Source organism: Manacus candei, unplaced genomic scaffold (genome assembly GCF_025592945.1).
Source record: "Manacus candei isolate 608988 ecotype Guabito, Panama unplaced genomic scaffold, ASM2559294v1 h1tg000119l, whole genome shotgun sequence".
Classification (NCBI taxonomy): domain Eukaryota; kingdom Metazoa; phylum Chordata; class Aves; order Passeriformes; family Pipridae; genus Manacus; species Manacus candei.
Genome location: NW_026138167.1, coordinates 2,877,619 through 2,904,677, shown reverse-complemented (window position 1 = coordinate 2,904,677; position 27,059 = coordinate 2,877,619). Strand labels below are relative to the sequence as shown.

Genomic DNA, 27,059 nt, shown 5'->3' with positions numbered 1-27,059 from the left:
CAGTGGAACAGCACAAGACAAAGGCAAAGGCAAAAACGTCTCTTCTGCACAACTCCAAGTTCATAAACCTTCCTAATCTTTTTATTTGCAACCCAAATTATATAATTAATATGAAGACTACTTCCACCTGCATTTTCACTTCAATTTCTCTGATTAAAAAAACTCTTGTTTTTTTGACAGAACTATTTCTGTTCTGTTCTGAAAAATCCCTCCCATTTAAATGGAAAAAGACAGCAATTATTGTCTAGCTGGGAAGAAAGTTAATTGATATCTAAATTCCTGATTCATCACATGCTGCTTCTGCAAGACTTACTGTATAAGACACATGAGATCAGCCAAATCCATTTGTTCTGCACCTCCTGCTTCTCAGTGATGAAAAGGTTATTTAAACATACACAGTGTCACACACACAGAAGGACCAAAACATATGTATTAGGTACATATGCTCATGTAAAACAGAAATACCAGTATTACAAGTCCACCCAAAGCAGTCTGGATGCAAACAAACTACTTACTTTTCCAAGTTCTGTAGGTGCTCCCTGACCTTCTGTACCAGGCCCAGCTTGGTATCGTTGACTACAAAATCATCACAGCGATAACTGCAAGAAAAACATTCATGAGAACGTGCAAAGCACCTCGGGGAAGTTCAAACCACACCAGCCTGTGTGTGGGAAGCACTGAAGTGATCCAGGAGAGATTATGAGGGGCACTGGGGAGCACAACACCTACACAGCGAGGCTGGTGCCCTCCAGAAACTACCCTCCAGCAAAAGAGGGCACAGGCACTACCTTACTGCACAGCTTTTCTTCCAGTTCAGTTCTTCAGCAGAAATCAGAAGCATGAGGTACTGCCTGTCTCCAGGCAGAATTCCTGTTCAACAAAAACTCACTGTAACCAAAAGCAGCATCAGGATCAATTCATCAGAGAAGATCAACTGACATCCAAACTGGCATCCAGTAAACAGAATACAAAAGGTTTTATTGACTTTTTAACTACTTTAACACTGTAAAGCCATCACTGAAACCTGAGGGGCTCAAGAGATACACAATATCCAAGTTTGTGCTATGGAACAAGACTAGGGAAGATGAACTAAGAGATCATGGGAATTTTTCCAGAGTTGGGCCAGCAGTCTGTGGCAACTTCCACCTCGTGCTTTAACCACAAACATCAATGGCTCATTAGGTTTTATACAGAAACTCTTAGGACAAAACTTAAGGCAGTATTTTGAGCTTTTTCAGGGTAAGTGTGCAAAAGTAAGTAACTGAGCTGAAAAACAGAGCAAAGCTGATCCCTCAAAGCAAATGTAAAGTGAAGCCAAATCAAAACTGCAAGGGTTACAAAAGTCTACAATCCTGTAACAAGGAACTCGCATTTCCCAAGAAGCAAAACCATTCATTATAATTTATTATTCAAACCGTGGGCTGTAACACCTCACACAGTGCAAAAAGGTTACAGACATTTCTAAAAGGGCGAGGGAGGGCCTGAAAAAAACCCCCACACCTTATTTCACTGTTTTCCTGACACGTGAAGTCCCAGTGCACACCCCACACTGAGGAAATAAAGGAACAGCACAGCAAACTGTCACAAGGAGAGACTGTGACGAGATGGCATCGACTGCTGCTGCTGCTTTGCTGTGTTTCACATCCTCTGCATTTCTTGCCCTCACAAAAAGAGGGAATAGAAAAGATGCTAAGCCACAAAAAGAGGGAAGCACAGAATGGCTTGGGTTGGAAGGGACCTTAAAGATCATGCAGTATCCATGTTCTCCTACTTCTGAAGGAAAGATGACCATGGGTGGGGTAGCAGAGAGGGGAGGGAAAGGAAGGACAAAAATCCCTTAAAACCAAGACACACAAACGCAGTCTATGTCCCTACTGCAGTCAGCAGGGAAGCCCATCCCTACAGATCCACAGCAAGAACCCTGTGCAGCTCCCCAGGCCTGCAAAAGGAGGTTGGCAGCAGGAGCTGCACATCCCTGTCCCAGCAGGGCAGGGTTAGCCAAGAGCCAGCCCAGCCACCTCAGAACCTGCAACCTGCCATGAGAAACAGCAAGGTCAGAGAAGGCTCAATGCTGCCCCAGCTCTTTTGAAAGCATTGGGAGAAAAAGGGAGCAGAGACCTGTCACGGCCTCCCTTCCCCACATCCCACACTGCTAGCTCAGCTCCCAGTGTCTGTCAGCCCTTGCTGGGAGGTATCAAACTGCAGCTGTAAATTCTGGCAGGCAACTGAACTTGTCCTGTAAAGAAAACTAACTTTGGATATGTTTAATATCAGAGCTGTATCCACGTCTCTTTGGCACAAGAGCAACGCAGATGTAAAATACACCATTGCCTCAGGTTACTCCTGCTGGAGCAGATCCACCCTTGCTTCCTAATTTAATGAAGCTACTGACTTCAGGCACAACTGGAATTTACAACACTCTTCGTTGCACAAATCTGCAGTATTGCTAGTGTTAATTCAAACACTTAATTCTTGAGGAGGCTACAGAGTTGAGAAAGCAAAGAAAGGTCCTCCCGCTGAATGGAGTCTGTCCAGGACCTCTTTGAGTTTTGCCTCTAAGAAGAAACATTAATCAGACTGTCAAGATACCCAAACAATGAACTCAGCAGTTACAGATACTTACACAAGATCTAGAAATTATTATTGCCAGTAACACATTTTTTTAAAAAGATGGCCACAGACCCAGTTGGTTTGGGAGGGAGAACAAATCTGTCAATGTGCTCATTTTTCAGCCATGTTTTAGGCAGTCCTTCCTATTCAGCTTTCCCAGCCACCTCTACTGACCCAGGGAAGTGCTCCTGCACTTGCCACTCTCTCAGGACACCACCTCAAGGCCAACCCTTGGAGCACACTGACCCAGCACAACTACACTGCTACTCTGTTGTGCAGCTACTAATGCTGATACTCAGGGAATGGAAGCAGATGCAAGCTCACTGACAGCCTCTGTGACAGCTTATTGCTGAAAGATGATTTCATACTTGCTCCCATACCCTAAGCTTATTTTCACATATTAGTTTAGCACTTTCCCCAAGGTGGAAGAATAAAAGTGAATACATCAGTAAATGTCAGGCTCCTTCCAACTGTGGAAAAGTAATTGGAAGATTCACTTAAAATCAAGACAAGCTTCTTCTATTTGTCTTTTTAATGGGCTTGCAACACTGAGGACTCAGCACTACTACTTGAAATAACAGTACTACCATGAATCTATTTTGGATAAACCCAGTAAACAGAGTAAGTAGTAGTTTATGTTTTAGTAACTTAAATTTGCTAAGGTCCACACACCTTAGAGGTAAATTGCTGAGAAATTATATCCTATCTGTGAAGCTGCCATTCAAAACAGATGTTTAATTTGTGATCCTCAGGAATACCCCAAAGAAACAAAACACCTTTTTTGCATACAGCAGTTCTACAATGTGCTTTCACAGCAATGGTACAGAACAAACTCTATACCTTGCAGAGGGTCCCTTGTGTGGCTTAGCACCGTATTTTCCTCTCCACACACTTTCTATTTTTAGTACCTCTGTCCCCTCCAAGGCCTGGTCTCTTCTGGCCTCATTTGCTTCTAAAATGGCAGCAAGCCAGTGGATGTATGCACTGCTCTGGGAACAATGAAGCTTCATGCTGGCCCTTTCAGTGGGGTGCACAACCTCAGCCTGGGGTTAAAGGCCCTGACTGGACTGGAGGAATTACAGGACAGCAGAAATGAAAAAAGCCAAAGTTTCTTTACTTCTGTTAACACTTTCTATGAGCAAACTAAGAACTCAAGTTTTACTGTCTGGATAATTGTCACCGACTGCAGAATGCAATATAATAGCACTAAGTAATCTCATGCACCAGCACAGTAAGTCTGGTTTGGTTTTTAAACACAGACACCATCACAAAAAGAAAGACTAGAAAAGAATTTTCTTAACAGTTACTTAATTCCGTCAGCCAGGAACACACACACACTCTCACACAACTGTGCCCCTTTAAGGGATAACAAGGAGACTAATGGGTAAGAAATCTGACCTGCAAAGTCTGTCTGGGATTAAATGAGCACAGGAAACATATTATGCAAATACATAAACAGGGCAGCCTTTCTTCTTCTGTACCAACTGCCTGTGCACAGAGAAACAAATTTACAAGAGTCCTCTTTCAGGAGAGCAGGGTTCCTACACAGATCATTTTACCTCTCATACACAAAAAACCCACTAAACACAAGAGTCTGAAGACAAAAAAGATCTGTACTTCTTGTAAACTCTTTGTGTTTAGTACTTTGTGTTTAGTTTAGAACTGACTGAAAGGCTGAATACCTCCAAAAAGTGGAATTCAGGACTCTTTTTCTCAGCAGTTAAGGTCTCAAATGTAATTTAGTCTGAGGGTTTAGTATTGCACCCACCCTCCAAAGGGACCCAAGAATCAGGAAGAGAGTTACATTGTCATAATGAATAAAATATTAACATTCTCTCAACTTTTCCACTATGAAGATTGAGTAGGTGAACAGGAGGACACAGAATAAATATTAGAACCTCCTGGAATGTAAATCCATAGTTGCCCAATACTTAATTTTAGCTCAAGCATGCCTGTATTTTTCAAAATATAACCAAATTCATAAAAACAATAAAAACCTCATCTCAGATTAAAAAAAATATATTAGAAATTAACTACTGTCCCACCAGAATTGCAACACTTTTCCTTTCAAAGCTATGCTGAAAGTTTGTCATCCTGTAAAAGAAAACATATACATCTAGACTTCCACCTGAAATGCAGTTATAGGATCTGGTTTTGGTTTACAGCAAGACTGCACATCAGCCAGAAACAAAACTGAATAAACCCCAGTGGTTTCAACACTCACACAGTGTCTCTTCTTGTACTGACAAGAACAGTTAAGGCAAACCTTGGACTGTGCTCTCATAACTGCATCAAAGTTCATGACATGGCCAAAGAAAAGCTAAGGATCAAATGCCACCTTCTCAGAAAAGAGTCCATACAGGCCTTATTAATACAGCTTATTATCATGCAAACTAAGGAATGCAATAAATTGGGATCCATAGGATAAAAATGGAACAAGAGTATTCTCCTCAACTCTGGGTAGTAAATTAAACTGCAAATAAAAATACAAAAGCCAGCACTGCATCAAAATATCTCCATTATTTTTACAGTAGAAGTAAAATTCAACTAAGTCTTAAGATGGTATTTGCTTCACTTTCAAATTATTGAGGCAGCCCACACTGCCAGCATAAAATATTAATCTTCACATAGAAGTTTACTTAAAAGAAACATCATTGCATAAACAAGCACTGTCTACTGCATTCATGTCTACACTGAAGCTGACAAACAGCATTTCCAAATTCATTCTCCACAGAAGCTCACATTTACCTAACTATTTGCCTTAACTGGCAGGCACTATTTGCCAGCAGCCCCCCAGTGCTGCCTGAAATGAAGGGGCAGAAGTTGGTGTCAATGCTTTCTGCTTCCCCTTCACACATCCAAGCTCATTTCAACAGGGTGCAGTAACAAACACAGGTACCTTTCTCTGATTATCACCTGGGAAAAACTGAAATATCCCAAACGAAAGCAAATACAAACTGCTCCTGAATCTTATTGAGCTTCACGTTTGCACAGGAGTTACAACCTGCTGGTGAATCACCCTGAGCAGGAACTCCCCAAGGCACAGCTCCCCACAATCAGTTCCAGTTCATCCCCAGATGGATGATTCAGCCCTTGGACTGCAGCACAGCAGACATCACGTGCTGAACTGCCTCCCATCTGTCCTGCCACAGACACTCCAGTGCACTCCCCAGTGCACTCCCTGCTCCTCACAAGAACAGTTTGTGGCAGCAACACATCCCACAGCCCTTGGTTTGCTGTCAGCATTTCCCAGTGCCCACACCAGGTTTGGGAGAAGGTCAGCAGGGTGCTGGGACTTGCTGCTGTAACTCATCAAGCCTCAGCAAGTTGAGCATGCTATTTGTCATAATGAGATACAATCAAGACTTCAAACACCCTGCTAAAATTCCTCCACAGATTATTACCTTCAGAATGACTAGAAGACAGGTCATACCTCAAACAAAACAAAAAGCCACAACACAGAACTCAGTTGCTACCAGGGTTAATTAGGAAAGTGAAATCAGCTTCCCAATGCTGGTAAGCTGTGCACATGTGTCATGCAGAAAAACTTTCTGCTTTCTGATGTTTTCACACAGAAGCAGATAAAAATGCTGGTCATTTAAATCAAGTGTAAATAAAAGGGAAATCCCCTTATATCACAAAGCCACTCAAACCTTTTCTCTGTGCTTAACATGCCCACAGCTCCATGCAACCATCTGAGCAGCTTTTGAGTTGCTTCCAACAACATTTCTTCAGGTGAAGAAAACTTAGCTGTGATTTTACTTGCAGGGGATAAAAACATCTGGTACAGACATTTTCCTCATAAACCTGGACACCCAAACTCCAACAGCCAGATTTTTCCCAGATCAAGTACACAAAAGATACCCAATTATTTGAACAAAGTACCCATCAGTGAAGCCACACACCCAGTAATTGTACAAGGCTGTAACATGGACTTCCCCAAGACTGACCCAATCCTGCACAAATAACAACATCCATGGGAAAACAGGAACTACCTGCAAATGGGGAAGCACCAGCTTTGGTTAAGGGTGAAGAGGATGGAAGATGCTGAAGGCAAAAAACCACTGCTTTTAATAAACTCCCAGTCTTTGCTCTCTGGGGAGCAGGGAAGATGGGGAACCCAACCTTAGCAGCATAAATATTAAGTCTCCCTGAACAGTGCTCACTCTGAGATACACACAGAATGACTCAGCCCAGGCCATTCTGCTGCCTAAAGAAACATTCCTGAATCTCCTCCTTACTCTTGCCAGAGACTTGATGCTGCTTCCCAACAGGATCCCTCACTTTCCCAAACTCACAGAAGTTACACAGGCAAACACACCCCAAGTTCAGATCTCTTGGGCAGGAAGGGGAGTGTATTACATTACTGTCTGAATTCTGACAAATAAAGGGGATGTGAAAGGCTCATAGTCTGATGGAAGGAACAGCTTTTGCAATTAAAAGGTGAGGTCTCAACACACCCCAAAGCAAAGAGAAGCAACTGCAAACCACACAGCACTTATTTCAAAAAGTTTCTGCTGTTTAAGCCAACTGACATGTGGGAGTTTAGCCCCAACCCGTGCTACAATCCACATGCAAGAGCTGAGTGTTTCCAACAGCCAGGTCTGGAAAGCAAGAGATTAAATGCCCAAAAATGTGTGCAACATATAAAATGTTTCTCAAGAGTCTAAAGATTTCAGTGTCTAGTACAAAAAACGCTGTCAAGTTACAGTGTTTAAACCCTTACCAGTATGTACTGTAACTACTGCAGTCCATGCACACAGTATGCTGAACTTTCTCTTGTTTTTCTGTTTTCTTATGATTGGTCATAGGAATCTGTGCATCTTCATAATGCTTTTTTGCATGGCCATTCACGTATCTAAAACAAACACAAAAAACATTATGCATTTAAACAGCCAATCAACATTCATCTAAAAAATAAGAGAAGAGGCATCCAATATTTACACAGGCATTCAAAAAGGTAATTCACCCTCAGTGCAGTTAGTTCTCCAACTGCTTTCCCATACACTCTCCTGGCAGCTCTACCTCTGTTGCCACCCAGCTCTCCTGTCTGGGATTGCCCTGTGTGCTGACCCCCACACCCTTTTCCAGCTTTCCCATCCCCCAGCAGGATCTAATCTTTGAGTCATCAAGTTCATGAATCTGAAGGGCTGGAGGGCTTGGGGTTACATAACTGAAGAAGAAATCTAAAATCCTACAGCTCTTTTGCTGACACAATGAGTATTTTCATCCTTGAAATTTGAAATTAAGTATCTTTAATTAAAAAAAAAAAGGTGCCACTACAAATGCAAGAACCTGAAGTATGAGCTGAAAATCATTAATACTTAGAAATGCATGGCTGGGCCTCAGGTGAATTCCCTCCTCCCCCTCAGCATAAATAACTGACTCACTGTCTACTGACTGCACACAAGAAAGGCCATTTCTGGAGATTAAGAATAATATTTTTTTTAAGATTAGTAACTATTACAAAATTCCAAACTATTTATTTCACACCATCACACAACATGAAGCATCTCCCCCTCTCTTAGCTCTCACCAACTATAAATCTATAAAATAAATTAATAAATAGAGAAAAAAAAAGGTTTGGAGCTGAAAACACTAAATAAGAGACATTATTAAAATCGTGACACTTACTGCAATCTAGATCAAAGAAACAAAAGCTGGAGTTTATTCAATTCACTTCAAAAGACAGAGTTTAATGATGCTTTTCCAGAATATTAGCATACAGGCCCAGATGTTACCCAGCAGATGAAAACAGGCTCACATCTCAGACACTGTCTAAGTGTCAACACCAACTGCACTCCATTAATTTGTGCACCTCAAACATTTATGTAGCAGCAAATTTTCTACAATTACTCTGACATACAAATAACAGCAGTGACTATTACTCCTCTACAAATACACACAAAAAGCAGGTGCAGAGTGAAGGAGTTCTGCTGGCAGCTGGTTCTTCCATGTTATGGCAATAACTTTAGTTCCCAGACTACACTGCAGGACATTTGTGCTATTTTCTGTCTAAGCTGTTTCTCTCAAAACAAGCTGTGCCAACTTGTGGTTTTCCAACAATTCCCTTAATCTTATCACAACAGAAGCATCTTTTACAGAACAGAACTTTACAGTAATCCACTAAATTGCTCAGTTCAAAAAGTGCTCGGAGAACTGATAATCACATTTACTGTCCACTTTTCTTTAAAAAAACAAACAAACAAACCCATATCTTGAGTATAATCTCTGCCCTCTCCTAAGGTAGCTAAGAACCACTTGGAGCAGAACACACAGTGTTAAATGAGATAATGAAAGGTTTCTTTCAGGGAAGTTTTGAATGAACTGCCCCCCAGCCAAGCAACAAAGGACAATGACAAAGGTCTGACAAAGAGATCTGCACACTAACTCTTGGTACCCACCTTCCACAATGGACACTTGAACACGTCAGACAGACCCAGGGACTTTTGTTGGACCGGCACACTGTAAAAGATTGGGGAAAAAAGTGTCAGAGGAATGAAATCTACTTGATTTTAAAATAAAAAGTAGAAATATCAGAAGGACAAAAAAAACATGGGCAAACTTCAAAAATTTTGCTTTTGGCTTTTAATAAGGCACCCACTGAACACAGGAAAAAAAGCCACAGCACTCCTGTTTCATAGAACTCGTTCTACCAGAAACCATTTTAAAGAAGTTACTGCAAGGAAGCCTGGGGATCTGATGAGAAGCACACAGAATAAATCACAGTACACACATATGTATAACAGGTACTCCCATGTCCCAGTGCTCATAAAGAATCGATCCATAACGACCTCACCCCTTCAGTCACACCCAGGAAGCTGGAAGGTTAAAATGTAACACCAGTGCTGTGCTTTACAACCCACCCAAGACACCAGAAGATGTTATCTGAGTTTCTGTCTGCCTTCTAAGCCTAGAAAATTTAAAACGTGGATGTTTTAAGCTAGAGGGCTTAAACCAAAAAAAAAAAAAAAAAAAGTAAATATTAAAAAAAAAAAGATGAAATGTCATCCCAGGGCAGAGTCAAAGTCAGGATATTCCAATTCCAACCCAGTAGCAGGTCACTGAAAGAGGGATGCTATGATACACAACATTTAGATCTGAATGAAGTAAAACTGTTAACCATTATCCATTACCACAGAACTTACAGAAATAACATTACACTTTCAAATACCAAACTAATACGATTAGAAAATTAAAATGAAATGTTAAAAAAATTAAAAATTAAAATGAAATGTTTTGCAAGGGCAAAAACCAATGAAATACAACTTTGATTATGCCATAAAGACAAAAGCATATGATACCACAGAATTTTCTGCACACCCTAAATAACTGTTTTCTGGAGCAGTCGAGAATCACACAGGAAAATGAAACATATATAGAAGAGCTACCATATTCTCCACCATCACATTTCACATTTTCTATTTAAATCATATGAAAAAAATAGCTACACTGCTTCTCAAAAAATTATTTTCAAGATTTGAATTCATTATTACAAATAGCTGTATTTCAATACACAGGCCAAAGGAATGCTTAAAGCTAAGAATTTTACCACGTTATGTAGAAAAAAAGCATGTTCTCCAGGAATATTTTTTGAAGTAACTGATTTTAAACTCTCTAGTAAAGACTCCAGAATTGCTTTTTTCAGCTGCTTTACTTGACAAAGACATTTTCTCACATGCCTCAGTTCTCTGGTTTTGGTTCTCCAAACCCCAGTTTTTCTCTTTCTAAAGCAGATGGGTTCCCACAGCTCTGACCATAATCTTGCAGTAGGCTGAGGGCAGCCAGGTAGAGCTGGTTTGGTTTACTTTTCAAGGCAGAAAAGTGGAAGAAGTTTGCCTAATCTGACCAAAAACGTTACCGAGAAAACCAACATTTGGCACTGGCAAAGGGAGGGAAAGGGAAGCCCTTAAATAGCCATCACATCTTAAAAGGGGCTGAAGGAACCAAGTCCAATCTGATAAAATTGTATTGGCTTGAATTACACAAACTGAAAGGTAAAATATTAACCAGAAGGAAACAGAAACCAAAATCACTCATGCACTTAAACACAGATCAAGTGCTGTGTGAACAAAGCAGTGCCCTACACTTCCCCTGCCAGGAACACAAAACAGTCTTCCTTGCATTAAAATCCCAGCAGGAATCTCCCACTTGGAAATAACATTTTTGCTTTCATTATGTCACCAGCTGTGGATGGAACTGGTACTTGAGCAGTAGGTCAAAGGATTGTGATGGAAACGATTATTCTTACTTTCCACCCTGTACCAGGCAATTACAATTCCATGTTCAGGTACTTTAAATACCTGCACTGCTTGTTTGTCAAGTGTTAAATTATACTAAAGTAGTGCTCACCCTGCAGGTTTAAGTGCTCTGCACAAAGCCAGCAAACAAGTCCAACTCTGCACATGGCCAAAAAAATAGCATCCACTAAAATTTTCCATCTTTCATATCAGGGAATAGGAAAAGATGGCTCATTTGTTTACTTTAACTTTTAGGAAGAACTTTGCTCCAATTGCATCACATTAGAAATGTGTAGTTTATCTTCTGCACAAACATCTCCACCCACAAACTCAAATAACATTGAAGTGACTCCCACTAAGATTAAACACAGAATCCAGTATTGAATTTGTGACCTATAATTGCTCAGTTCTGAGAGAATTACACAGTTGATTTTTCAGAGTGTTGCTGGATGTTGCACTCTGTATTTTTCTGAGGTTGGCTCTGTAGGTACCTTCATTAAAGCCTGGCTCTCTAAGTATTCCTCAGTTCAGATCCTGGAGCAGTCACCATCTGTTACTCAATAAATTAAATCAGACTGGAAGTTTCAGGCATCAATCAGGACTCTCTCAAGACAGGCACGACAGAATGCACAGCAAAAGCAGAGTCACTGCCCTGAACTACTTATAATGTAAATTAAAGGGAGACAGTTGAGCTTCATCTGTAAAGGAACTGCATGCTATTGCTTTCAGAAGTGGTACTGACATGAAGGCACAAGGCTTAAAAGTAGACCAAGAATGAGGGAGAGAGAGATCCACAGCAAATTCCTACTCAATTCAAAGAACACTACACAGCCCTGGAAGTTGGCCCTTAAAACAGACTTGGGTGTTGTGGACTTTCAGGTCAGACAGTTACACTAAACTGTGTACACTAAACTGGGCTGGAAGAAAGAGTCTCCAGCCCATTTGTATAGGTATGAATTATTGCCTCAATAATCAGTATTCCAACTGGGGGGTTTTGTTTGTGTTTTTTTTTCTTTTAGTAGTATTTAGGAAAAAAAGAGGAGGGGACACTATATTAGCATCCTCTGCTTTGGATCAAAGCTATGTTCAAATATCTTATCTACATTAACAAAAATTATCTGTGTTTGTTACACCATATTTAGTGGTATACAGGCCAAGGAACACTGGCTGCTTTCTCAGCTTGAACAGAAGTGGCTACTGAAGCAGTCACCAACTGCCTCATTTGGTTGTATTTTCAGACTTGCTTCAAGTGGTGGGGTAAGGATGATGCTGACCTATCAAAAGGAAAGGGAGAGCAAATCTGCAGTGCCACAGTCTTGTTTGAGGCAGTGTCATTTGCCACTTTACATTAAAATCATCTTATTCAGAAGCTTAGAAACACTATTTTTCGCCATATAATAGGAAGGGGAAATACTGTGTTTTACAGAATGATTTCTCCAAGTGGAGTCCGAACACCCATTTGTTACACAGCCTAAAAATCCCTCCATGTAAATGGAGCACCAATCCACCCCCAGGAGAGCAAATCCCCCCCGTACAGACTCATCCAGAACTGTGGGAACATTCAGAGGTGTCCCTCCAGCTTCCCCTTTCTGTAAATCACCCAGATAACTCTGAGTTATGCCAAGCAGAATGAGCAAGGTATGGCTGATCAGTCTGGCTCCTCCCCACAGGGTCCCCACCCCGTCCCACCCTCAGGCTCACCCAAATATGTCCTTCTCAAGCTTGACGGGTTTTTTTCTTACTGAAAATTGACTCCAAAAGCAGCCTCGAGAAGCAGGAAGGCTCCTGGCACTGCGTTCCTTGCAGAGCAAAGCTGCAGCTTTCCACTGAAGGGAAGTTACAGCCATGTAAAAATGTACAACCAGTCCGTGGGTTTGTTAAAATTTAGCAACTGCAGAGCTGAGAAACTGCCAGTGGATAAAAGCAGCAGGAAGAGGAGGAGACAAACAGGAAGCAGGTTCTGAAAGGCAGCCAAGCTCAGAAACCTGCCCGGTGCAGTGCCCACCCGAGGGCTGGCACAGGCACAGCACCAGATCAATGCGGGCTGGAGGCTGTGCCAGCACAGCAGTGCCCCGAGGCCAGAGCTGCTGCAGGACTGTGCCTACAGCAGGGGTTTAAAATAGCCCTTTACTGCATCACTACAGACAGCCACAAAATATCAGCAGCATAAGAGCAATACTTTGGTCTTTCTGTAAAAAGCACGTGGAATGGAAACAAGATGAGGGTCACTAAACTATTTCAAACAGTCCCCACGGCCCTCACAAAACAGCCTGGACTTGGCTCTCAGAAGGAGCTGTAGCAATATTACAATCTCACTTGTACAATTACACTACAGTAACACAGTGACCTGCACAGACACATCTCTGGCCTAACTGACCTTTGCTCAGCTCACTCTGTGCTGTCACAGTGGGTCAGCTACACTGAAATAAGCCAAACTGAAACAAAAGCCACTGCTCCTCCCCTCAGGTCTGCCCCAGGAGCAGTATTTACACAGCTGTGGCAGCAGTGGGATACAGACACTGTGCTGAGCAAACTGTCCCACGGACACCAGCCCTTGGTGACAAACACATACAGATGTGCTCTATGTATGTGTGTGTGTATATACACACATGCCAACCAAAAAACCCCACAAGAACATTGTTGGAAAGAAATGGACTACTTTTCCTTTCCCATGACTTTAACTTAATTTTGCTTAACAATCCCTCAGTGCCCTGTTTAATTAAGATTTGATAGCAGGACTCTCATTTTGCTCCAGAAAGAACTGAAAATGGCAGCAGAAAAGAGCTGTCTCCATTAACATGTGAAGATAAAAGCAGGAACAATCCTCATACCAAAATGAGAAACCCCTTCTTTGTAAAACACAGTCCTTCTGCCTGTCACACATCAGGGCTAAGGAATCAGACTAAAAGCTACCTTCTCCAAAGATCTGGAAGCAAAGGTGAGAGAAATATGCAAGGAAAAATCCTGGGAAACAATCAGAAATGGTGAGAACACAAAATTCTGCACAAGTATTTAATCAAAATCATATAAACTCCATTAGTAATAACATCTCAAATGCAAAGATTTTCAGTCACGGGATTCAGAGCACTTCTCAGAGACCCCACTTCCATTTTACAGACTGAAAAATAGAGAATGAGAGATTGAATAATTTACCAAAAGAATTTTATCAGCATAGATCAGAACTGATCCTACTGTCCCATACACTTTAGACCTTTAAAAATCATTTTAACTGCAGGGAAAGGTAGGATATCCCAGGACTAATCACTCTACACAAGACTTGTGACTTGCCAAACCAGCTCTGAATTAAACACCTAAAACTCCCCAGATATATATACAACAGGTAGCAGGTGTCAGAGAGTCACCTATGGAAGCTGCTATTCTAAGGAGGGAATTGCTGAAGTTATTAACATATGAGGAACACTAAGGAGACAAATATGCTGGATGTGGTCCCTCCTCCGGGCCTACATGCTGCAGTTGCAAAAAGGTTCTGCCCACTCCTGGAATGTACAGCTCTGGAATTCCCACTGGATGCAGGCACAACAGTCTCTTCAAAGACTGAGCAAAGCAGCTGAGCAGTTCTCTCCAGAAATGCCCATTCATTCAAGATGTGTCTTAATGCACACACCTCCTCCCCTTGGAGGACCTGCCTTCCAGACTGCTCCTAAGTGCTGGGGGAGGACTGACAATTCCTTCTGCTAAATTAGCACTCCCATGACCAAGTGCTTCTCCAGGGGAACAGTGAGACCAAGCAAGGGAGAGGGTGGAGCTCTGACCGAGCCCGGCAGTCAGAGCCTTTCCTCGGCTGCAGCTCCACAGCAAGGAACAGCCACGCACCCTCCAGCCAAAATCCACCGCGGCAAACACACAGTGCTTACAACTGAGACCGGAACAGAGGATTTTCCACCAAAATGAGCTGACCAAATCACATTACAGAGCCATGTGCACTCCTTCCTCCTGGCCACAAACTCGGTTATAAACCACATCCAATCAAACAGCTTCTCAAGGCAAACATCCCAAGCCTTCCTCATCACAGAACATTAGTCAAGATTGCAGGATGTGTGGATATTTGCAGAATTCACATTGGCATTAAAAAACCACTTTATTGCCAGAATCAAAGAAGCCTTAAAGAATACAAGTGTCCTCCAAGGTACATCAGTACATTTACAAGCAGCATGTAAAAATCCATAACAGGCAATATAAATTACTCAGTACTAAGCACATATTTATTAATACAATGGATCACGTTCCCAGTTTTTGACTTCACATTCGTGTATTTAAAAAGTATACACACCAGCTGTATTATTATCTGAGCCTGTTGTATGTTTACATTCTGGAGGAATCAAAAAAAATGAAATGAGGTCTCAACTAAACATGATGGTAAAATCCTAAGACAGGGCAGGCCTTAACACACACACACAAGTGCAGAAAGAATGCCAACACTGGCTCATAATCTAGGAGTAGGTTCTTAGATTTTAAACACAGGGTTAAATGTCTGTGGTTGTTGACTGGGGCTTTTTGTTTGGGTTTTAGGGGGGGAAGAGGAGGGCAGTGTTTAAAGTGTATGTGCATCTGGGAAAAGAATCTGCTCTACATTTTAAGAAGTAACTGTAATGGAAGTCAGGTGACTGGAAAAAGAAGTGAAGTGTACAAGAGGATTTTTTTAACCTTAACCTTGAGTAGCTAAAGCCCCATTCCAGAGAGAGAATGTAGGAAAAAGGATTTGGAAACTAGAGATGTGTTCTACACTTACAAGCCCCCTGGTTTTTCTGCCTAGTTTTAAAGAGTACTCCCATTTGTTTCCAAACTTCGTTTCACATAAAGTTGTTCTTTCTATCCTACCCTCAGCCCCACTGCAAAGGGTTCAGTGCACTAAATTTGTTCTAAATTCTTTGACATTATGAAAAAAATACTCTATTTAAGAATATTTTACATAAGTTTCATTTGTTAGACATCTTTGTTGCCTATTTTAGAAAAACAGCATTCTGGTCAAAATGAAACCAGACAGAACGGAAAAGGTTTTTAATTATACTATTTAAAATGTTTTGCTTCAAAATCAGCAAACACACACATAACTAAAGAAAAATTAAGAAAATATGAAATTTAAATTACATTTAAATCAAAGCATGGGAATTTATAAGGAAGCAAGTTTCCTGGTAAGCACTGCTAAACATACAAAAATGTTAAATCCTTCTTTCACAATGAATAAAAGTCTCTACAGTATCGAGTGTTAACCTGACTCAAATCACATTCAAATGTAAAAGAATTTAATTAAGACTCCAAAGAACATTTAAAGAAATAAACAAACAACCCTCACAGCTAAAAACACACAAGTTATTTCTCCTGTTACCTTTCAGCCAAACCCAGAAAGATTAAGTTTTTAGTGAGAAAACAAGTCATTTAGTGATCGTGTGTGAACTTCAGCTACTATTTGTGCTCGTTTGCACCTGTACAGCTGGTTTCTCCTCCTCGTACTAAATAAAAGCACTGCTCAGTCTCACGTAAGAAATGCCACAAATGGTTGCAGTGAACCATCTCCACTTCCAGTGGAAAACCAGATATAATTCAGACATACTAAGCAACGACTGAGCGAGAATATAAATCACGGGGAGGGGAACAACTTTTCATAGAATAAGTAGGTCACTGAAGTGCCCGACACATTCCTAAGGCTGGGGAAGGTCTGTCAGAGAACAACGCGAGCAGCTCCATCTGCACGGAATTCCCCTCCCTCGCTGGCTCCCGCTCGCTATTTGGATTATGCAATCAGAATTCCACGCTGGAAAACGCGGGCGCTGAGAAATGCACGGCTTTTATTTGCCTGTACTCTGAGAGCAGCAGCGGGAAAGAGGACGGGGAGGGGAGGAGAACTTTTCGAGCAGGGAAGCGGTGAACAAACGGCGGAGGAGGTGCCAGAGCCGGGGCAGGTCCCTCCCGCAGCAGCAGAGAGCGGCTGTGCTGGGGAGAGCAGGGCACGGCACAGCACCACCGAGCACACACACACTGAGCTCTCCTGATACACCAGGGCCTTTTTTTTTGGTAATTTAGTCTTTCTACATGTCAAGTCAAATTTTAGGACACGTGTCAGCAATTGATCTCCCTGCATGTACCGCGTAAATCACAGCCCGCCTGAAAGCAGCAGTGAAAAATATCATTAAAAAGAAAAAAGGAAAAAAAAAGAAGTCAAACGTCAGAGACAGGCCTATTTTAATGAACAAATGTACCCAGAAGCATTTTTTAGAGAACTGTTGTCTCTATTTCTCCTTTACATTCTAAAAACAATTTTTAGTTGTTTGGCTACTGTGATAACTAATTAGCATCCAAATTTAAATGCATACACGCACATATTTACATACACATTTTAAAACTGAATGCTTTTATCCCTCAGAAAAAAACAGATACTATTCCTCACTGCAGTAGCAGCATGGGACAAAAAGAAAAGTTATTCAATCATTATGTTAGAGTGAGACACACAAATACCCATTTTCAGACAGCAGCCAGAATAAAAACCAGCAAAGCCAACAGTGGAATGTAATTTTTAAACCCTTCAGGAAAGGAACCTTCATGGGTCACTTAGCAATCAATAGCAGGTCAAAACATTCAGGCTGGAAACAGGAGGGAAAAGACATCAAGTTGATAAGCCTTGCTTTCTTTATATAACCTAGTACTGAATCTGTTTGTAGTCCCCACTGTCGCAGTCCTACTTCCCCAATACCAGCTACACGAACTTTTGTAGTATGAGTAATACAACTGCTAACTACCCCTGGGAACAAAACACAGAGAAATCGAATGCTCAGCGGACAAAAACATTACCAAACTAAAAACATGAACCAAAGAGTAAAACAAATAAATCAAATTTTAAAGGGTCGTGGCTATTTTGAGAAAATGCACTTATCCTGACGCAGACAAGCAGATGCTCATATTGACACCTACGAATTACCTTGGAAAAAATCAGTGTTTCCCTGTTTGCAATCGATAAGGACCTTCAACCCCCACCCCCAAACCTGAGAGCACCATCCTGCTTCCCAGGGTAAATGCTGTCTGCTCGCTCTGCTGGGGGCAGGCCAACTTCCAGAACCAGCCCCTTGTCCTGCCAGGCTGCCTGTGGCATTGGAGCACATTCAAACGGGGAAGAAAATCTGCCACAGAAATTTCCGAACGACGTCTGCAAGATCCAAAATTACGCAAGATATTCCCGGGGGGTAAAACAACCCCGAGCACCGGAGGATTGTTTTGACACCCCAGATGAGATTGCTAAATGGTAAGTGTACTCAGCAGGCAATTTAACACACCCTCTTATAATCAGGGAGAAGAACTATTAAGGACACAAAATCTTACACTACTCCCATACCAAGGGCACCATAAAGTAATGAAAACAACTCTAATTCACTCTATGATAAAAACTGTTTCCTCCAACAATATCAAAATATAAATTGGAACAGCCTTAACTAGCTTTCAGATCTAAATTTCTGATTAAGTTGCACTTTCTAGCCTCCGTGGATTATTTTAATTCACGGCCTTTAACCACTTCTTACCCAGGTAATGGATGTTTGTTAAGCCAGAAAGCAAAGCCTGAACCGGTTACCCAATGAAGGGAGTGAGACAAGGCTCAAAGCCCAGTTTCACTTCAAACACTGGGTCGGAAACTTTCACTCTGTCAACCTCAGACACAGATGTGACCAAAAAAATAGTAATTACTAATCTAACTCCGTCAGCCTCAGCACCTCGGAGCGCTCAGAAAAACAAAGAATAATGCACTGATATTGTTTAACACCTGCATACCTTGAAGGGCTTGGGAAAGGCAGGTGAAAACTACCCTGCTTAAATTTAAACGGACGGTAATGAGATTTGCTCTAATCCGTGGGTAATTCCAGAGCCTGCCGTGCACACAAGAGTCTCATCTCGCTCCCACAGCGCCTCAGACCTCACGGGGAGGAGTCACTTCAAAACACAGGACACTTTGAAACAGCAGAAAAATCCCTCCTTCGATGTTTATCTTCAAAATCATCACAAAGATCAGACCCACTTTCTCAACAAATGTATTAAATGTCTACTTCTTTCCTCTGGAGCATCTCTTCCCCAGGCTAATGTTCAAGTTTTGTGATGGACTGTGGTTTTGTTGAGAGTATAAACGAATTTTTGAAAAGAAAATGGAGAAAATATTAATCACCATCGATTTAAGTTTACTGCTTTTAAAAGATATTATTTGAAAACAAAGACTCTCCTTTTTTTTTTTTTTTTTGTAAATAAAGGAAATTTAAGTCTATCTCATGAGACTGAAATTAAGACTTTTACCCCATCTTCTAACAGAATCAGTTCCAAAGCACTTACAGGCCAAAGTAACTACTGACCCTGTGGTTTGCTCACACATCAGTGACTGATTCAAATGGAAAAAAAAAGACTGAGTCTAAAAAAAAACAAGTCTAACGAGTTTTACTTAAAACGACACCAGGGAATGAATCTAAGGAGATATAACAACCTGCACAGGAGAGTTACTAACAAGCATTCCTGCACTGCAGTGACCCAGAGAAAAAGATGAAAGACTACTCAACTTTGAAATTAAATTTAAGTGACTGAATAAAAAGGGATAATTTTTTTTTACATACTTGTTTTGTCATTTAAATTCGGAATAAATCTGGCAGTTTCCAGCTGTAGGGTGATAAATAATCCTCACACATACAATACATTAGGCCCACACACTGTCCCTGAGCTTACCCTGAATTCTCCTTAGGAAGAAGGTCCTACCTACCATTCTCCAGTTCCAGCAAGTTTTCCCTCCTCCTGTATTCTAGCAATCATGGAAAATCATGGAAAGAAAGAATCAATGAGGATCTCTAGTAACAAAATAGGAAAAGCAAACAGACACAAACACTCGTGGAGATGAAGAAACATTAAAAGGCAGCTAGGATGGGAAGGGAAGCCAAGAGGGTTAAAAGTCTGTGTACCTGAGCTTTTACACTGTACTTGTTTTGGCAATGCCTGCAGAAGTGCAGTGCCAAAAATCACAGTGTGGCAGAATGTGTTACCTACCCCAGTGAAAGGAGAACAGTGTGACTGAGCTGAGAAAACAAAACCTCCTGGGGGCGGGCGGGGGGGAATCGGCAAACAAAAAAACCATCGAAAGCAGCCTGGCCCAGGGCAGTCATGTGCTGCACAGCTCCCCTGCTCGGCCCAAAACACTGGCTCTCACGTGTAAAAGTAAAATAAAAATATATAGTAAAGGTAATACATAAATAAAGCATTAGGGGATAACTGGGGTTACTCTGAACTGAATTCATTAAATATTTTGGTAACTTACTTTAGACACACGCAAAAAAGTCATTAACTCAGCATATGGATTTCCACCATAATCATTGTTCACCAGGCCTCAAACAGCTTCCTGGTGCTGGCTCCACTCTTTTGTGGTCCCAGCCTCACCTCCAAATGCCAATAACTATGGAACTTAGTCAACACAAGTCAGAATGCAAGAAACAGATGCCAGGCAAATATATTTAGCTTTTGCAGGAAATACCAGCCTGTAGCCAGAACTGCTCTTCAATACCTAACAAAATGGTGATATTTAAGGGAAAAAAAAGTATTAATTTGATAGTGATCTGAAAAGTAATAAGTTTTAAGGATTTCAGAAGTGCAATTCCCTTTAAAAGAAAAAAAAAATCACAGAATCCCTATTTCAGCAGACACAATCCCATGTCTGCAGTTGTCCTTCTAAAAACAGAACTTCAAATTCTACATTGAACAACCAGTGAGTCCAGTGAGAACACTTAATGAATCCTCAACCAAGCAGAAAAAAAGGTGGAAAACCTCCTCAGATTTCCACAGGTGTGCTCAGAAGATTGTAATCTCGCTTAGGTGAGACACAGCTCCCTGTGGTTTGATGAGTCTGTGAAAAGTTGTTGAGCAATACCACATCTGAGCTGTTCCAGACTGCTTTCCATAATTACACGATTTGCACAACAGGGCTGAAGGTGTGGCCCATCTTACAAATTCAACAGATTCAGTCTGTGACACTTTGCAGTCCTGCCAATGCCTCCAGCTACTCTGCTTCCAACTTGAGCAGAAGTTTCAGAAATTAAAGTGCTTGGAAAGACTGCACTCTAATTGGAATTAGCAGACATCTGCACGCAGCATTTCATGTGACAGCACTGATTAAAAGCCGTTTTCAGTTTCTGCACTATTTCTACTTTATATGTTCATCTCCTCCCAAATGCCCAATTACGAAAACAACACATTGGATCTGCAGAAAAATCATTGTGTGCTCTCTTCTGATAGTCCTGAAGCTCCTCAAAGCAAAGCTGCTCTCTGCACTGCTCAGGGCACAGGGCATGCCTGACTGCATTAAACACTCGGGGGAAAGCAAAACCATTCTCTAAACACGGGTGGCTTAAACTCTCAGACCTCCAACCTATGTGACAGCAACAGAAGTTGTAGAGACACTCAACAATGAACATACAGCATTACTTACTCATTCAGAGCAAAAACATTCACACTTGGATCAACACCCCTGTTGCCAATGCTCCCTCTTAGTGCTTTTTTAGTGTGTCCCTTCACCACAAGGCCTCCAGAAACAACTCTGGCAGGTAGCTTTCAAGGGGAACTGATTTAGGCCAAAAGAGCAATTCAGGCTGATGCACATGCTCAGTAACTTGAGTGAAGCTGGCTCCAAACACCAGCACCAAATGCAACACTCCTACATTGCACAATGACACAACATTCAATGCTGTGAATCAAATAACAATATTCCAAAGTGCCTCCAGATTGTGAAATTGTTGCTGCAACCAAGAGTTTTTGCAGAGAGACAAGGAAAAGGTACTTAACCAATGTGCACCGTTCAGCACGGCAACTCCAGCTCCTCAAATCCCAGAAACACCAGAGAATGATAAAAATAGTCACGGGCACTCTGAGCTAAGAACTCGCTCTGCAACCTACTCTGCAATGTTTTGCTATCGCTGGCACGTCAGGTGGCTGCCAGAAAGCTTCCTGGATCACCCTCCTTTTCTGGAAAGGTCAGCAGCAACCAGCAACAGGACTGACAACAAGCTCTGAGTTAAAGACAACAACGTACTTGATGAGAGATGCCCTGTAATTACAGAATGCAGAAAATTACCTCCCGAGTATTTTTCTCCAACTGACAGGCCGCTGAGAACAAAAAGAACTAAAATCACAGAACTTTAGAAATGGTATCAAAAGTAATAGGCAATGCATTAAATTTTGACAAGATATTAATTTTCACACGGTGTTTTCTCTGTTTAATTTTGTATTACCAGAAAAACTAGCAAATAATACATGGCATTTACAGTGACTTGACACAAACCGGTATTACATATCTTTAAAAAAAATTAAGGTCGTCAAAATGAATACAAATAAGAAAAACACAATACTCTACATACCAATAGGGAGTTAATGCAACAATAATCACGTTACTACCTGAAAGTGAGAAGTGAGGCACTGCATTTTACTATGCCAGTAGAAATGCAACATTTATTTTGAAAAAGAACGATTTTCATTTACTTTAAATTAAAAAGAGCTTGCTGTTTGTTCACTGGAATGTTTTAAGTTCAATGTACTTCTCTAGCCACTTGTTAAGATTTCCACAGTTATCTGTGTGAGTACTGTGTGACTTATCTTAATTTTCTTTAAAAGCATTACAAACAAGAAACTCCCCCAGATATGGCAGCGAGTTCCCTTCTTCCTGCCTCAGAGCTGTAAAATAAATCAGTTGATTGCCCAGCATCTGGCTCTCCCTGTAAGTGCTGCTTTGGGAGAAATACCTCTGAACAACAAAGAAAAACTTGTTCTAACTGCTGAACTTCTTTGCTGAGAAGCAGAAGCAGCATGAAAAACAGAGACCTGCAGCTGTAAACTGGCTTTTTTTTTTTTTTTAAGCTGGGAAGTAATATTAATACCTCGTTATATATTTTTAGTTTTGGCACTTTTATCTTTTTTAAGTTCTCTGAAGGGTGGTTCCCTACCGCCATATGCTTCTGGTTGACAACTTTGCTCACCCTTGATATTCTGAAGATAACAGATGGACCCAGAGACTTAAACTTCTTGTAAATAATTTTTTTTTCCTCAGTAAAGAAACATCAGGGACAACGAGTTTCCCCGTGCTTCTCCCACTCTTTCTAATCATTTCTCCGCATGACTGCGCTGCGAAATGAACACCCTCCAAACCAAAAAGCATTTCAGAGAAAACTAACTGGTTTGGCCAAAGGAAGCAGCGACGCTACCACACCTTGGCTCCCGGAAACTGCAATCAGGGAACAAGTTAAGCAGGCAGAGCCTTCCCACACGGAGGCACCGACGCTGCCAGACAAAGGACAACCGTCTTTCCTTTAAAAACAAGGGACACCTCAAATTATCCGGCCGTGCAGGGCTCCCCGATCGGTCATTCCCAAGGGAGGCTTTCCCTCCAGTGCCACCAGCTGCCCCTCTAAGCGGGGCCCACTTCCCACCTTAACCCGGGCTTCCCTCTGCTTTCACACCCAGCCCAACTAAAACTCCAGCAAACAAAAACACGTACCGAAATCCCCGGCAAACCTCGGGGTTACCTGTGTGGAAGTGTGCGGTGACCCACGAGAAAGCTAAATCTGAAGCACCTCGAGCACGGCACCTTTAAAGGGAAAGCCCCTGAACAAATAAGATCGTGCGAGGGACAGAACCGAAGGCAGGGTATATTGCACAGGCGGTAATTTGCATTATTAAATCGAAGAGCAAAGTACTAAAAAAAGACGGGCTCTACACCCGCACCGACCCGCGGGCAGAGCGGGAGAGCCCCGAGCCCGACCACCCTCACCGCGGACCGAAGGGGGTCCCGAGCGACGCCTCCAGCCGCAGCTCTCCAATAAACTACACTCTCCAAAGTCCTCGCACAGATGTATATTCCAAAAAAACCACAAAACAAAAGGAGAGTAATCTCGGTCGGATTTCCAGCACCCCCCGACCCCACAGCCGCCCCCGGCCCCTCAGCGCCGGTCCGGGCAGAGCCCGCCCGCGGCCCCTCCGCGGACAAAAGGAGAGCGGAGCGGCCCCGGGTCGGGCCGGGCCGGGGGGCACCGGCCCCGGGACAAAGTCCGGGTCCGCCCCGGCCGGCCGGGGCTGCGGGGGCAGCGGCGGGGCAGCGGCGGGCTGTGAGGCAGCCCCCGCCCCGCACACCCCGCACACCCCGCGGGCGGCGGGACGCGCAGCCCCCCCAGGGAGGGTCCCGCGGGGCGGCCCCGCCGGAGCGGGCCGGGGCTGCCGCCCTGCCCCGCGCCCCCGGGCCCTCCCCCGGCTGCGGGGGCCCTCCCGCCGCCGGGCACCGAGGACAAAGGAGCGGCCGGGCCACCGCGGGCCGGGCGGGCCGCGCAGCGCAGGCCGCACTCACCGCTGCAGCACCAGGAGGAGGGCGAGCCCTGCGGGAACTTGGCCGAGTCGGGCGCGATGCAGACGCTGGAGCCGAGGTGCGGGCACTCCATGGCGGGGTGCGGGGCGCGGAGCGGGGCGGGCGGGCGGCTCCTCGCGGCGCTACAGCGGCGGCGCCCCGCGCACAACAGCCATCTTAGGGCCGGCCTCCCGCTCCGCTCCGCGCCGGCCGCGCCGGGCTTTGGGGGCGCCCGCCCGTCCGCCCCCGCCGCGCTCCGCCCGCCGCGCTTTGCCGGCAGCCGTGACGGGAGCGCTGGTGCTGAGGGAGGCAGGGATGGTTCGGGTGGGGAGGGACCTCGGGGAGCACCCCCTGCCACCCTGCCGTGGGCAGGGACACCTCCGCTAGCCCGGGTTGCTCCAAGACCCGTCCAACCTGGCCTTGGACGCTTCCAGGGACGGGGCGGCCACAGCTTCTCTGGGCAACCTGGGACAGGACCTCCCCACCCTCACAGGGAGGAATTTTTTCCTAATATCTAATCTAAAGCTACTCTCTGTCAGTTTGAAGCCATTCCCCCTTGTCCTGTTACTGCGTGCTCTGCTAAATAGTCTCTCTCCATCTTTCCTATAAGTTCCCCTCGGGTCCTGGAAGGCCACAACCAGGTCACCCCAGAGCTTCTCCTCTCCAGGTTGAACAATCCCAACTCTCCCAGCCTTCCCTCCCAGCAGAGCTGCTCTAGCCCTTTAATCCTCTTGGTGCCTCCCCTGGGCTCTCTCCAGCAGCTCCGTGTCCTCCCTGTGCTGTTCCCAGGGCTGGAGCAGCTCTGCAGGGGGGTGTCCCCTGAGGGGCAGAGGGGCACAGTCCCCTGCCCTGCTGCCCTCACTGCTGTGGAAGAGCCGGGCTGTGCCCGTGCCCGCTCCCGCCCAGCCTCTCCCCCCGTGCTCTGTCCCGCAGGATGCACAGCCCGGAGCTGTGCCAGCTCTGGGCTCTGCCTTCAGGACCCTGTGGTTCGAGCTTGTCTTGTGTCTCTGGTGATTATTTGCAAATATCGTCACCTCACACTTGGGGTGTTTTTTAAAGAGTTACGTGGCCTCAAATTTGGCTTGTTGCTGAATTTCCCGCTCTATGACTGTAACCTGTGAGGGGTAATAAAACCCCAGCAATTGGCTCAGCAATTTGCCTGTGCCAAGATCATACCAATGTGCTCTTTTCACACAGAGCAAAAAAAGTCCACCAGCATGATACCTGTAAAAGTGGGGATTTTTTTAATCTAAGGAACTGTGACTCCTCCTGCATATTAGGAGTTTTAGACCTTTTCTCTTACTGTAACTAATGTGAGAAATACAATTTTGCCACTGGTTTTGCCTGTTGTGTGACCTTTGCGTAGACACGGAAAGCATCTGTCTCAATGTATTTTACACAGCACTGCACTATTTCACAGGAGAATATTTTACAAACTGACAGTTCTGTATGGATTTTTGGATGAGATACTTTAAATATTCATATCAAAGATGTCTTGCTGGTCACAAATCTCCTTGGTAGAACACTGTTCCTTAACCCCTTTGTTCTTTTTCACTGTGTTTACACAAGGGAGAAGAATTCAAAGCGTGAAAGATCCAATTCTCCACAGCATCAGAAACTACTTTGACTACACTCCACGGAGATAGTTTGTATTTCTAGCTGTGCACTTAAAAGCAGAATTAGGTAAAAAATACCAAACTGTGAATATAATGACTGTAAATGTTATCTTGACACAAAACCACGGAGCTTCCTCACGTATCCCCCATCCTTCAAAGTTGTCATATTTGATCAGTCAGGTAAGTAACATTCCCAACATACACTTTACAGGTTGTACAGAAAGCATGTAATTATATAGTTTTCTAACAAGTATTGTATAAATAGAGCAAAAATTAACAGGGAAGACCACGTTTAAATTCGTTTCATACAATACGACTTTGATACACATCTAAAAATTACTTGCACAAATTTAAGGAGCAAAAAGGTGGACATGTTTTACATTAGCCAAGGGGTCCTTTTGCTTACTCTCCATCCTCTGCCACAGTGTATAATGAAGACATACATTAAATTAAAGCAGCAGTTTCACTGCAGTTGCCTTCTGTCTTTTCTAACCAATGCATATATTTAGTGTTCTTGTTGTGCCCCACCCATCCTTACACACAGACAATGAGTAAGAAACCTTGATTAGATCTGTTCTGCTTGTTTTCCCCTTGTACCCGTGTCACTTGGCCTTCTCTAGCCAGTATTCTGCAACCAGATTTTAACCAGAACAGCCAGTTCTCACCTCTGTGTGGATTATGTTGGCAATGTATTTAGTCTTTCAGAAGTAAGGAAACTGGTTAACAAGGATTGAATATGGTAAAATCAACATGTTTGTGTACTTTTGGCTCTCTAGTTTCGTTTTAGCGCTGCCATTCTTGACTTTACAGTTGATACAATATATCTGGAGAGGAGAACCAATTCCCTTCTTGAGCAAACAGGACGAGGGTCTGGCTCAGAAAAACAGGATGGCCTTGCACAGTCACAGTGGGACTGTGAAGAAAGACATGCTCAAAAATGACTAGAAATATAAGGCCTATGTCCTGCTTTCTCTTAAGAGTTCCTCCTTTTAGTCCAGAAGGCTGCAAACTTGCAAACCTCACAAAGAAAAAAATGCATGACTTTGGTTTCATTTAAGAAGCCTTTGACCGTGGCCTAGTACCTTTATTTTAAGTTGCAACTTTAACTTGCAATATTAGGCACAAAAAAAAAAGTTTCTTCTCCCCTGCTGTGGAGTTATTAAAATCCCCATGACAAAAGAACAGAAAGTGCTTGGAATTACGAGGAGGTTGGGAGGGACTGCATAACTCTGCTCAGCA

The 27,059-nt window shown here is 43.2% G+C and overlaps 1 protein-coding gene across 2 annotated transcripts in view; it reads right to left on the bottom strand.

The window, feature by feature from the left end:
- Nucleotides 1-24,424, bottom strand: part of USP3 (ubiquitin specific peptidase 3) — a 39,809-nt gene extending 15,385 nt beyond the window's left edge. Inside the window, exons 1-4 of one of the 2 annotated variants that reach the window (XM_051770520.1) lie at nt 24,208-24,424; nt 9,015-9,075; nt 7,337-7,468; nt 516-599 (exon numbers count right to left, since the gene is read on the bottom strand). In XM_051770520.1, the coding sequence (XP_051626480.1) occupies nt 516-599; nt 7,337-7,468; nt 9,015-9,075; nt 24,208-24,298 (368 nt within the window). In that variant the 5' untranslated portion in view covers nt 24,299-24,424. Of the gene's footprint in view, nt 1-515; nt 600-7,336; nt 7,469-9,014; nt 9,076-19,559; nt 19,612-24,207 lie in introns of those variants that run through there. The other variant, XM_051770521.1, reaches the window with a different exon arrangement.
- Nucleotides 24,425-27,059: the final 2,635 nt, after the last annotated feature.